General features: G+C 36.9%; 1 protein-coding gene across 2 annotated transcripts; it reads right to left on the bottom strand.

Moving 5' to 3' along the window:
- Window positions 1-560: 560 nt before the first annotated feature.
- Window positions 561-13,143, bottom strand: LOC123899939 (gibberellin 2-beta-dioxygenase 8-like). 2 transcript variants are annotated; one of them, XM_045951207.1, is made up of 4 exons: window positions 12,805-13,143; window positions 11,833-12,329; window positions 9,260-9,581; window positions 561-1,061 (listed from the first exon to the last, which is right to left on the bottom strand). In XM_045951207.1, the coding sequence occupies exons 2-4, from the start codon at window positions 12,309-12,311 to the stop codon at window positions 831-833; spliced, it is 1,032 nt and encodes a 343-aa protein (XP_045807163.1). In that variant the 5' UTR covers window positions 12,312-12,329; window positions 12,805-13,143; the 3' UTR covers window positions 561-830. The 2 variants fall into 2 exon arrangements, with proteins under 2 accessions (XP_045807163.1, XP_045807164.1); XM_045951208.1 differs by having other exon boundaries at window positions 11,833-12,305.
- Between the last annotated feature and the right edge of the window lie 306 nt (window positions 13,144-13,449).

Below are 13,449 nucleotides of genomic sequence, written 5' to 3'. Positions count from 1 at the left end.
ATTACTCAATATCTTAGTACACATGGCATTCACTTGAAGAATTTGCTCCATTGTCTTATGGTGGTCACCATTTGTTGTGAATTTGAACAAATCACACCAAGAACAAAGGTGTGTGAAAAAAATCAATGGCAACCAAACTAACTAGTCCATGCAATAATAATATAGCAATCTAGGTGTAAGAAAATTCAATCAAGCCAAAACAACAAGATAAAGAGAGTAGAGCTTTATAGTACATCCATAAGATACTTTAACCTTTTATTACAATAAGTTTCTCGGATGAATATATTACAAATTATGCTTACAATTATAACCTACAGGAAAACAATATAATTTCTTTATTTTATACTACCGTTGAAATAACTTATACATAAACATTACCAATCGTTAGTTGGTTCAGTGGTGATTGGCGCTGAACGGAGGACCGCGGTTCGATCCCCAGCAACTATGATCGGTAGGGGACTGGAACCACTTGATGCCAGAACTGACCCCCGGACCAGATTAAACTGGTGGTGAAAACCAAAAAAACTTATACATAAACATTTACATTGTAGAAACACTTATTGTAGCTGAAGAGAGTTTATTTCTATTGTTTAGATTTAGATTCTCTCCTACCATTCTCTTCATGAAGAAACACTTACTGGATGCACTAATCTGAATTATATGTATCGTTGACCATTATAGTAAATTAAAATCAATAACTGAGATTTGCGCAGGACCCTCCAGTAGCTGAAGATGATCCAATTCCAAATTATTTTCCATTTCTTAAAACAATACTACAAATTGATGACTTAAATTTATTATCATCAATCTAAATCCTCCCACATACACTTCTAAAGAACAAATCTAGGGAGACCAACTTTGTCACCTGTGTTCTTGACATCTTTCTGAGTCTGTTTTCTATATTCCCTCAAAGTGAATTTCTTATATACAGCTGGCTTGTTTTCACTTTGTATAACTGCACCATTGTTGGGGCAATAGAAAAATGTGGTAGAAAACCTCTCTACCTCTTCAGAAGCAGCTACTCTGTGTTTTATGCTTTTGTAAACATCATTGCTCAATGCCTGCAAGGACACATTATTATTTTTGAGTAATTAAAGGAGGACTACGCCCCATTTTTTTTTTTTTTTTGTAAATCAGGGTTTCGTCAGCATGAAACTGCAGAGATTAGTTTTTTGAGTCTTTGTGAAATATAAATGGATAGAAAATTTTCTAAGAGTTTTGTTGTGAATTCTTTAATAATCACACCAATAATACTTTTGATGTGTGGAGCAAATCGAATAAGCAATCAAAACGTGGAAATAGCAATAATAATCACGAACAAAAGATAAGTAATAAAACTGTAAAGAACACGAAGCAATTGTTTACCCAGTTCAGTCAAAACCGACCTACTCTGGGGGAGAGAGCCACTCTCCGTTCCACTATCAAATGATGTTCTTGATTACAATGAAATCTCACAATAGAGTTGCAAGAATTAGCCTTGATCCTAATTCTACCCTAAGCCCGAATTTCTTCCCGTGACCAAGAAATTCAATGATAAGTGATTACAAGATGAAAGAATCAACACCCAAAACCTAGAGATGAACAAAGAGTAACCCTCTTAACCCTAGCCGCCGTTTTGGTGAAAGAAACCCTCAAAACTTGTTCTGAAAAAACAGAAAACGTGACCCTTTAAATACCCTGCAGCGATTTTCGCCCGAGGCGCAACTTTTTCCGCTTGGGGCGAAAATTTCCGCCTGAGGCACCAAAATTTCCGCCTGGGGCGCCAAAACAGAGAGCCCCCTTTTTCCTGCTTCAAATTTCGCCCGGGGCACAGGTTTTTTCGCCCGGGGCGAAAAACAGCAAACTAGTGTTCTTTTTTCACGTTTTCAAGGCAAATTTGCAACAATCTCCACCTTGCCTTTAAAACGATGGTGATGCCAACTTCCCATCAACCACCGTGTTGCTCTCTCCACTTGTTTACACCACACCCTCTTCGGCCCCCGGAGTCTACCTCTCCGTGCTCCCGAAAAATGCTTGCCTCCAATTGCCCTTGGATTTTTAGGGCAATACACAAGCTAAACCATACCCTCTTCAAACCCCGGATTGTAGCTTTCCGTACTCTTGAAGATATGCTTGCCTCCAACCAACCTTGGAATTTTTAGGTGGTTTCACAAGCTGCAACCTCAAACTCTCCTTGTGTCCAACTACCTCCAGCAGTCTAACAAGTTACCAAGCTTGATCACCGTTGCTTCCACACAAGGTCTCCATAGCCATACCACTTTGGTGTACCTCCTCCTCAAACCGAGTTTCCTCCACCAAAGCCTCAAACCGGTATATCCACTATGTCCTCCACCTTGTAACGTAACACTTTTCAACTACTCCGAAACACACATCAAGTCATTGTTAGTCTCCAACACTTCCCGGTTTAGTTCCACCACCTAGTAAACTTCATTTCACTAGTATAACTAAAACCAACCAATGTCACTAACAACCAACCGAAGTTTCACAACTTATCCACACCATGAGAATCACAACTAGTAACAAAGTTCAAGAACAATACCTCGCATTGTGTGAAAGAAATTCAACCATACCTTGAACCTTATAAGCTTTCCCGTCTCCAAGATAAACAAACTCCACCTTCAACTAGCTCTAGGGCTTCAAAGTACTCCTTCCTCAAAACACATGTGATCGGAGCATCCAAAGTCCATGACTTCAACTCCATTGATTCCCAACTTCACCACACTAGCACATCCGCATTCTCACAATAATAAAGTTGTTGTTTCAAACGTAATCCCGAGTATTATTCCACCGCCTCTCCAGGCTGATGTTGAGTATTATTACCACCGCCTCTCCAGGCTGATGTTGAGTATTATTACCACCGCCTCTCCAGGCTGATGGTTGAGTATTATTCCACCGCCTCTCCAGGCTGATGTTGAGTATTATTACCACCGCCTCTCCAGGCTGATGTTGAGTATTATTACCACCGCCTCTCCAGGCTGATCAGCAAGCTATGAGTGTCAACTGGTGACTATGAGTGCTCCCGCACTCTCATAGCCTTCCTCCTCATCAACGGCAACATGAGCTGACGAACTACCGCTGCCCCTTCTCTGAGGACAGTCCTTCTTGAAGTGACCAGGATCCTGACAATAGAAGCATCTGAACTTGCCACCATTATCACCTTTTGGCCTAGACTTTGATCCATATTTCTTCCCCTTTCCTCTACCGTCGTTCTCACTTTTATCCCTCATCACATTTAACCCTTCCGCACTATCATCAACCCTCAAGTCTCTCAACTTTGTCAACTCCTTGGTCCTCAAAGCCGATTGAACTTCATCCAAGGTGATAGTACCTTCTTTGCCATAAAGCAACGCATCCTTGAGATTTTCAAGTGACTTGGGTAAAGCACACAACAAATGAAAGGCCTTGTCCTCGTCTTCCAAATTCACGTCAATGTTCGCCAAGTCGTCAATGATCTTGTTGAACTCCGAAAGTTGCTCCACCACAGGCTTGTTCTCCACCATTCGAAAGAAAAATAACCGTTCTTTCAAACACTGCTTATGTGCCAAAGACTTCGTCATATACAACGCATCCAGCTTGGTCCACATAGCCGCCGCAGTTTTTTCTTTAGCTACTTCCCTCAACACATTATCCGCGAGGCACAAGATAATGACACTCAAAGCCTTATCATTCATCTCGCTCTTTTCTGCGTTCGAGAGAGTATTTGACATATTCGATATGCCCAACAATGCTTCAACACACTTTTGTTGTGTTAATATTGCCCGTACCTTCACCTTCCATAAACCGAAGTCATTTTTACCGGTGAACTTCTCAATCTCCCACTTAGAACCCATGATACTTAATTCGTTTGATCCTTTGCCCCACGATGGGCGCCAATTGTTGTGAATTCTTTAATAATCACACCAATAATACTTTTGATGTGTGGAGCAAATCGAATAAGCAATCAAAACGTGGAAATAGCAATAATAATCACGAACAAAAGATAAGTAATAAAACTGTAAAGAACACGAAGCAATTGTTTACCCAGTTCAGTCAAAACCGACCTACTCTGGGGGAGAGAGCCACTCTCCGTTCCACTATCAAATGATGTTCTTGATTACAATGAAATCTCACAATAGAGTTGCAAGAATTAGCCTTGATCCTAATTCTACCCTAAGCCCGAATTTCTTCCCGTGACCAAGAAATTCAATGATAAGTGATTACAAGATGAAAGAATCAACACCCAAAACCTAGAGATGAACAAAGAGTAACCCTCTTAACCCTAGCCGCCGTTTTGGTGAAAGAAACCCTCAAAACTTGTTCTGAAAAAACAGAAAACGTGACCCTTTAAATACCCTGCAGCGATTTTCGCCCGAGGCGCAACTTTTTCCGCCTGGGGCGAAAATTTCCGCCTGAGGCACCAAAATTTCCGCCTGGGGCGCCAAAACAGAGAGCCCCCTTTTTCCTGCTTCAAATTTCGCCCGGGGCACAGGTTTTTTCGCCCGGGGCGAAAAACAGCAAACTAGTGTTCTTTTTTCACGTTTTCAAGGCAAATTTGCAACAATCTCCACCTTGCCTTTAAAACGATGGTGATGCCAACTTCCCATCAACCACCGTGTTGCTCTCTCCACTTGTTTACACCACACCCTCTTCGGCCCCCGGAGTCTACCTCTCCGTGCTCCCGAAAAATGCTTGCCTCCAATTGCCCTTGGATTTTTAGGGCAATACACAAGCTAAACCATACCCTCTTCAAACCCCGGATTGTAGCTTTCCGTACTCTTGAAGATATGCTTGCCTCCAACCAACCTTGGAATTTTTAGGTGGTTTCACAAGCTGCAACCTCAAACTCTCCTTGTGTCCAACTACCTCCAGCAGTCTAACAAGTTACCAAGCTTGATCACCGTTGCTTCCACACAAGGTCTCCATAGCCATACCACTTTGGTGTACCTCCTCCTCAAACCGAGTTTCCTCCACCAAAGCCTCAAACCGGTATATCCACTATGTCCTCCACCTTGTAACGTAACACTTTTCAACTACTCCGAAACACACATCAAGTCATTGTTAGTCTCCAACACTTCCCGGTTTAGTTCCACCACCTAGTAAACTTCATTTCACTAGTATAACTAAAACCAACCAATGTCACTAACAACCAACCGAAGTTTCACAACTTATCCACACCATGAGAATCACAACTAGTAACAAAGTTCAAGAACAATACCTCGCATTGTGTGAAAGAAATTCAACCATACCTTGAACCTTATAAGCTTTCCCGTCTCCAAGATAAACAAACTCCACCTTCAACTAGCTCTAGGGCTTCAAAGTACTCCTTCCTCAAAACACATGTGATCGGAGCATCCAAAGTCCATGACTTCAACTCCATTGATTCCCAACTTCACCACACTAGCACATCCGCATTCTCACAATAATAAAGTTGTTGTTTCAAACGTAATCCCGAGTATTATTCCACCGCCTCTCCAGGCTGATGTTGAGTATTATTACCACCGCCTCTCCAGGCTGATGTTGAGTATTATTACCACCGCCTCTCCAGGCTGATGTTGAGTATTATTCCACCGCCTCTCCAGGCTGATGTTGAGTATTATTACCACCGCCTCTCCAGGCTGATCAGCAAGCTATGAGTGTCAACTGGTGACTATGAGTGCTCCCGCACTCTCATAGCCTTCCTCCTCATCAACGGCAACATGAGCTGACGAACTACCGCTGCCCCTTCTCTGAGGACAGTCCTTCTTGAAGTGACCAGGATCCTGACAATAGAAGCATCTGAACTTGCCACCATTATCACCTTTTGGCCTAGACTTTGATCCATATTTCTTCCCCTTTCCTCTACCGTCGTTCTCACTTTTATCCCTCATCACATTTAACCCTTCCGCACTATCATCAACCCTCAAGTCTCTCAACTTTGTCAACTCCTTGGTCCTCAAAGCCGATTGAACTTCATCCAAGGTGATAGTACCTTCTTTGCCATAAAGCAACGCATCCTTGAGATTTTCAAGTGACTTGGGTAAAGCACACAACAAATGAAAGGCCTTGTCCTCGTCTTCCAAATTCACGTCAATGTTCGCCAAGTCGTCAATGATCTTGTTGAACTCCGAAAGTTGCTCCACCACAGGCTTGTTCTCCACCATTCGAAAGAAAAATAACCGTTCTTTCAAACACTGCTTATGTGCCAAAGACTTCGTCATATACAACGCATCCAGCTTGGTCCACATAGCCGCCGCAGTTTTTTCTTTAGCTACTTCCCTCAACACATTATCCGCGAGGCACAAGATAATGACACTCAAAGCCTTATCATTCATCTCGCTCTTTTCTGCGTTCGAGAGAGTATTTGGCATATTCGATATGCCCAACAATGCTTCAACACACTTTTGTTGTGTTAATATTGCCCGTACCTTCACCTTCCATAAACCGAAGTCATTTTTACCGGTGAACTTCTCAATCTCCCACTTAGAACCCATGATACTTAATTCGTTTGATCCTTTGCCCCACGATGGGCGCCAATTGTTGTGAATTCTTTAATAATCACACCAATAATACTTTTGATGTGTGGAGCAAATCGAATAAGCAATCAAAACGTGGAAATAGCAATAATAATCACGAACAAAAGATAAGTAATAAAACTGTAAAGAACACGAAGCAATTGTTTACCCAGTTCAGTCAAAACCGACCTACTCTGGGGGAGAGAGCCACTCTCCGTTCCACTATCAAATGATGTTCTTGATTACAATGAAATCTCACAATAGAGTTGCAAGAATTAGCCTTGATCCTAATTCTACCCTAAGCCCGAATTTCTTCCCGTGACCAAGAAATTCAATGATAAGTGATTACAAGATGAAAGAATCAACACCCAAAACCTAGAGATGAACAAAGAGTAACCCTCTTAACCCTAGCCGCCGTTTTGGTGAAAGAAACCCTCAAAACTTGTTCTGAAAAAACAGAAAACGTGACCCTTTAAATACCCTGCAGCGATTTTCGCCCGAGGCGCAACTTTTTCCGCCTGGGGCGAAAATTTCCGCCTGAGGCACCAAAATTTCCGCCTGGGGAGCCAAAACAGAGAGCCCCCTTTTTCCTACTTCAAATTTCGCCCGGGGCACAGGTTTTTTCGCCCGGGGCGAAAAACAGCAGACTAGTGTTCTTTTTTCACGTTTTCAAGGCAAATTTGCAACAAGTTTTAATGTTGTTGCATTCTCAATTCTAGGATTATACTTGAAACTTTAGTTAAATTAGAAAAAACTCGTGTAATTATCTCATCTTAGTATTTTTGGGACGACCCAAAAGATATATATTCTACTCTTTTTTTTGACGAGTTAGCCACAAAATTGAGATTATTGGTAACAAAATTTTGTATCATACAATTCACTATTTATAGCAAGGAATAACAAGGTTTTCGTTTGGTGTGGCATTCGGTTCTTTGAACTATTTGGAGAGTAAGGAATAAGAAGGTGTTTATAGTAATATGGAAATGAAACCTTTAAACATTATAGAGGAGGTGAAAGTCACTTCATGAAAATAGAGTTTGGAGAAATTAAAAATTTCCCTGTAGCTCTTTTATGAATGGAATTGGGAGCGTGGTATATGTATTAATAATTGATAGTCCTTTAGGGGAGTGGTTATGGTGCATAAGCTTTTTTCTTATGCACCATGCATAAATAATGAAAATTGCTTAACGCACCCCCCAAATTGCTTAGTGCCCCCATATACTTAGCGCACCCCCAGATTTTCTCGAGCGCCCCCAATTTTTTCTCACGCACCCCCCAAATTTTCTCGCGCGCCCCCCAAAACCATTTTTGTTGTGGAATGGTTTCACATTAGATGTACTTATAATGCCAAAACCAATTTTACTGTCGAATGGTTTTAGAGGGTTGTAATCCAAAATCATTCTGTTTGTAGAATGATTTTGTGTGTTATTTATGTTGGGGGTGGGGGCATGCTTAGCAATTTGGGGGGCGCACAAAGCAATTTGGGGGTGTGCTAAGCAATTTGGGGGCGCGCTAAGTAAACTAGGGGGAGATAAGCAATCTGGGGGTGCGCTAAGCAATATAGGGGACACATTAAGCAAACTGGGGGGCGCGCTAAGCAATCTGGAGTATTTATGCATGGTGTGCATAAGCAAGACTTATGCACCATAACTTATGCGGTCCTTTAGGCCTAGATGTTTAGGTGGTGTTGTTGTTGTTTTTAGGTGGGGGTGACTCTTTGTCTCTTGATAATAATATTAAATAATTGTATATCAAGGTAAAAATTATATATAATTTGTCCGTGAACTTAATTCAGTTGGCAAAAACATGGAGGTTCCCCTGAGTAATTCATTCAATTAGTTGCAAAAACAGGTCTAGATAGAAAGTGAAAAATCCCCCACTTCGAGCATTATATATGTAGGGGGTCGGGATTCGAACCCCGGCCATCCTATTTATCCACCTTAAGCGTGAATTTTCTAGCAACTAAGTTAATTGAAAAAAAAAAGGATATATAATCTATACATACATGAAATTTTTTGTTTTTTTGAAGAGCATACAACACCCAATTAGAACATTGGAATAATTTTATATATTACAAAATAAAAATGATACTTTTATTAGACACACATAGAAATATCTAGAAATGCATGGGCAGTACCCCCACCCTCAAACAAACATGTTTGGACAATTCTGACAATAATTTGGAGGGTTTTGTAACATCACCTAAAATGGGAGCACTCATGCACATCGGACATTATTATAAGTAAAAGCTACATTTTACGTTGATTGTAAACTTGATGTATCTAATCTATATTCTGGACCAGATACATCACTTTTTCAATGAAATTAAAGATTAGATTTTTGTTTATATTAGTGACCGGAGAGGGAGTATGTATACTAATTAATATTCTAAATTACAATAATTTTAGTTTATTAGAAAATACTAGTAATATGTGCAAAAATAAAAATTTATCTTTATTTTATTTTGTCAAGTAGTTCAGTGACTAGAATTTCATTTTTTAAGAAGAATAAATGGGAGTACTATAGTTTGAACTCTAGTCTGCATAATATATGCAATGTCTCTATCAACCGAGTTATGCTTACGAAGACTGATCTTAACCTTTTTGTTTTAGAAGAAGGGGTTCTTATAATTTAAACTTCGGCCATAAAAGCATACGCAAAATTTTGATTCTTTCGAACAATTTGTTTTAAAGTGGAACCCGGTATTTTACACAATGAGTTCAATAATTAAGAACCTTGCAAATTAGGAGATATTGTAAGAGGAAATAAATAAAATCAAGAAGTTTCACCTGAAATAAATCACCAATATTAATAACAAGAGCTCTAGGATTAGGCTTGACATCAACCCATTTTCCATCTTTCATCAATTGCATGCCCCCAACACTATCTTGATTAAGTATGGTAAGGAAACTTGTGTCACTATGAGGCAAAAGACCATACACCTTTGAAGATATAGGACATGGAGGATATCTATTGAGTCGAAGGAAAGAACTTGGTGGCAAATAATTCTCTTGAAAATGGTTTGATTTCATATTCAATTTGAGGGCAAGAATCTCCGCCAAATTTTCAGCAAGAGTGGCCATTCTTGTTGCAAAACTTTCAAGGCATGATCTATAGTTACAAAATGTACTTGTATAAGACATATAGTATATATAATTATACACAACAACAAATATATCAAACATTAAAAGAATCTTATAAAAAAACATTTAAAAGAAGAACACATCTTTTTGAACTAATTTATAATTTTGTAAACCAAGATATTGAGCTCAACTGATTAATGAGCTCTTTTTAGGAAGAATCACTCGGAAAAGCCCGAGTTCGATTCCTGATAGAAATAATTTTTAATCAGACTTTACTTACCTCATGACTGAGCTCTGGACATAAGTGATTGCTATCATCTTCTACTATGCACATCGCTATCATTTCTCATAGGAGGAGAAAAATATCATATCTATTTCATTTTTCTTTTACAAAACTCAATTTTATTAAAATAGTCATCCACACATTTAAACACAACACAACAAACAGTTACAAACCACGAAAAAAATCTCCACAAAATATTCAAGACTAATATAATATTGGAGTTTATCATTTTCAAGCAACATTCTATTTTAATCGAAACATTCAAGACTCTCAATTACCAGAAATAGATTTGGTTAGCCAGAATATAGATTTTGAACTTGGTTTGCACCATTTTCAAGCAACATTCAAGACTCTCAATCACCAGAAATAGATTTAATTTGTCAGAATATAGATTTTGTTAGTCTCTTTTGAAGCATTGCACTTTTTTTTTCCTTCACATAGTTTTTCCTTCAGGTTTTACATGTAAAGTTTTTAATGCGGCAGTTGTATTTGTTAACTCCCACTTGGGTATTGATCTAATCCCCTAAGTTTTCTTATATCTTTTTTCTTTCCTCCTTTTAATGTATTTGAGAGTTAACTTGTTTTGAGATGCGTAAAGAAGTGTTAACATAGTTGAAATATCTTTACTTCTTTTGCTAAGTTTTCTTCTTTTGCCTTTAAAAAAATATTGTTGGGTTGTGTTAGGTTAAAAAACTATGACTTAATATATGTTTAATTTCAGTTTTCAGAGAGTAAAAATCAATTATGAATATTTAAAATTAATATATGTTTAATTTTAGTTCTATAATTTTTTTTAGACCTGTAAAATGATATATTATATAAGATAGAGAAAAAAGAAACTGTCAAAGAGCATGTAAATATGTTTTGACTCTAAAATTTGTATTTTTGCCTCCAAATGCGATTTTTAAACAAAAATTTATTATTTAACTCACCTATACGTGAATATATATAAAAATAAATTATTTTTGTAAACTTATTTTTGACTATTTTTTATTTTATTAATAATGAGTAGCTACACAAACACATGGGAATCGTAAAAATATGGGTTCGAACTCAAACACCCGCAGAAAAAATCATAACATTGAAACACTAAACTGCAAATTAGAGGACATTTTTTACTGAATTTAATTTTACAAATTTGAATTCCATCGAACAAAATAACTTAGTTACTTGGTGGTTGCTAGTAAATAGATTGATAAAATTCTCTTTTTCTTTTTTTGTCAAATAGTTCGATGGCTAAAAAATTCACCTTAAAGGTGAATAAGCGGAGTATCCTGGGTTCGAACTCGAGTTCCTGCACATATAGTGTGATGTCCCTAGCAACTAAGCTAAACTCACGGAGACAATTCTCTTTTTCTTTTTATTGGCATGTTTTAATTACGAAGTTTTCATTATCATTTAGCAGTGAAGGAATGTGCTGGCCACACAAATATCTCTTATTGTCTCCACAGAAAATTGTCTCTGCCTATAAAAAACAAATAATTGCAGGATGTAAACAAAGGTAACCTTCCATTATTGTCTTCCATACGGGCCATACCTAATTTTGGCAAGATCAAGATTTGAATTTTGAAGAATAGATTTTGGTTGTAACTTTTCTGTTTCTGGCAAAATTCAGCCTCTAGTCCATCTGACCATATACTGACTACCGACTTCATTAAAATCAAACATTTTTCAGTATTTTAAAATTAATGTTAAAAAAGGGTTTTTGAAGCAATATTATTAGTTTTTATTGGATTTTAGTATAACTTTATTATTATAATATTTCTACCAAGTTGTCTATAATCACGGATATTATAGTATACTCTCTCCAGTTACTATTATAAGCAAAAAAAAAATCATCTTTTAGATTTATTGAAAAATGGATATACTTAGTCTATAATATAGATCGGATATATCAATTTTTCAATGAACCTAAAAACAATTTTTTGTTTGTAATAGTGACCCAATGAAGTATAATTTTAAAAATAAAAAAACAAAAATGTGAAGTAGGCTATACCTTAGAGTTATGTGTTGGTCCATATTTGGTATGTCTGCCAAAGTAAAATGAAAAGCTTCTGACCAAGAAAGCTGTCTTAGATTATTTGCACATGGATTCCCCCATCTATATGTTTTCTCAGACAAATTAAAAACAGCTTCTGCACATAATTTATCCTCAAAAGGCTGATAGAACAATTTCTTTTGCTCAGATATCATGTTCTCTAGAATCTCATTTGGAATTCCATGATTAATAACTTGAAAGAAACCCCATTCACTAGCTGCTTCACTTATCTCTTTCATGCATTCTTCTCTCTTATCTTCATGATTTAACTTCTCAAGATCAATCAAAGGTAATTCCTTACTTCTTTCCACCATTGAGTACAAGTCTTCATCATTTTCTGAACTTTCTCCAAGGTTTTTTTTCAAGAGTTTCTTGTATGTCTTGAAAAAAGGAGGTTCATGATCCATTTTTGAGATGAGGCTCTTGAAAATCTGCATAATTTGGAACTTTTCCAACTAATTAATTAATCAATGATCAGTTCAATTTTGAAACAAAATTAATGATCAAAACTCTAGATCATGATTTGTGTGAAAATGTTAAATTTGTGCGGTGATCATACACCACACAAATATATATGAAAAAAAAGAGGAAGTCAGATTACAACAATTATCCGAGTACAAATCAAGATTAGCTTAAAATCCAACGCGAATTTGCACCGTGTTTCCAAACAAGTAGTGATTTCACTTTGTGATTAATGATTAATCAGCTGTATTTTAAAGTTTATTTTTAACAACAAGGTAAAGTTTTCCCAGTTTCTATTCAGTGAGCTTAGCACTGTTTTGCCCTAATTTCCAATTTCTACCCTACACATAGATATACATGTATAAATAAATAGATACATATGAATTCATCTTTATGATATGATAAAATTTGATTTGAGAAATGAGCTTGAAGGATAACAAAAAGTACATGCTAATTAACTAAGATCACCTGTAAGAGTGCTTTGACTTTGATCAAATGAAGATTATGGAAACCTTATGGTTAATTTGGATATTGCTTAATTTTTTTTGAAAGTGATATATATGGTTGAAGCTGAGATATATGGTTTGAAGCAGTGATATATATTGGTTTTGATGAAATGGTGAGTTGCATATTTATAGGCATCCATGAAGTGTGGAATTAATAGCACTAGAATTAATTCATGAGTATATGGTTGAAGAAGATAACACGCGGCAAAACGTTACATCATGATATAGAGTGGACAAATATATGAATGAATGAATGAACATTGCTTCTTTATGATTATATATGAATGATGATTTAATTACCTCAAATTAAAATCACCAATTGCCAACAAAGATAGGTAGTGGACTCATATATATAGTAAAGGAATTTTTGTAACCACTCTTTAAACCTTCAGAAATATACTCTTTTCGGGACATTTTATAAGTAAATTTTACTTTTTTAAATTCATTAGATAATTAATGTATTTGACTTATATTATAGTCTAAATACATTAATTATACAATGAATTTAGAAAAGACAAAATTTGTTTATAAAATATCACGAAAGAATATTTATTAATGTATTAAAGTTTTATATTCGGCATAACTCATCTTTATTTATAAAATCGGT

This window comes from Trifolium pratense, linkage group LG7 (assembly GCF_020283565.1).
Source record: "Trifolium pratense cultivar HEN17-A07 linkage group LG7, ARS_RC_1.1, whole genome shotgun sequence".
NCBI classification, from domain to species: Eukaryota; Viridiplantae; Streptophyta; class Magnoliopsida; order Fabales; family Fabaceae; genus Trifolium; species Trifolium pratense.
The sequence above is the reverse complement of the archived record's forward strand: the minus strand, read 5'-3'. Positions and strand labels throughout refer to the sequence as shown.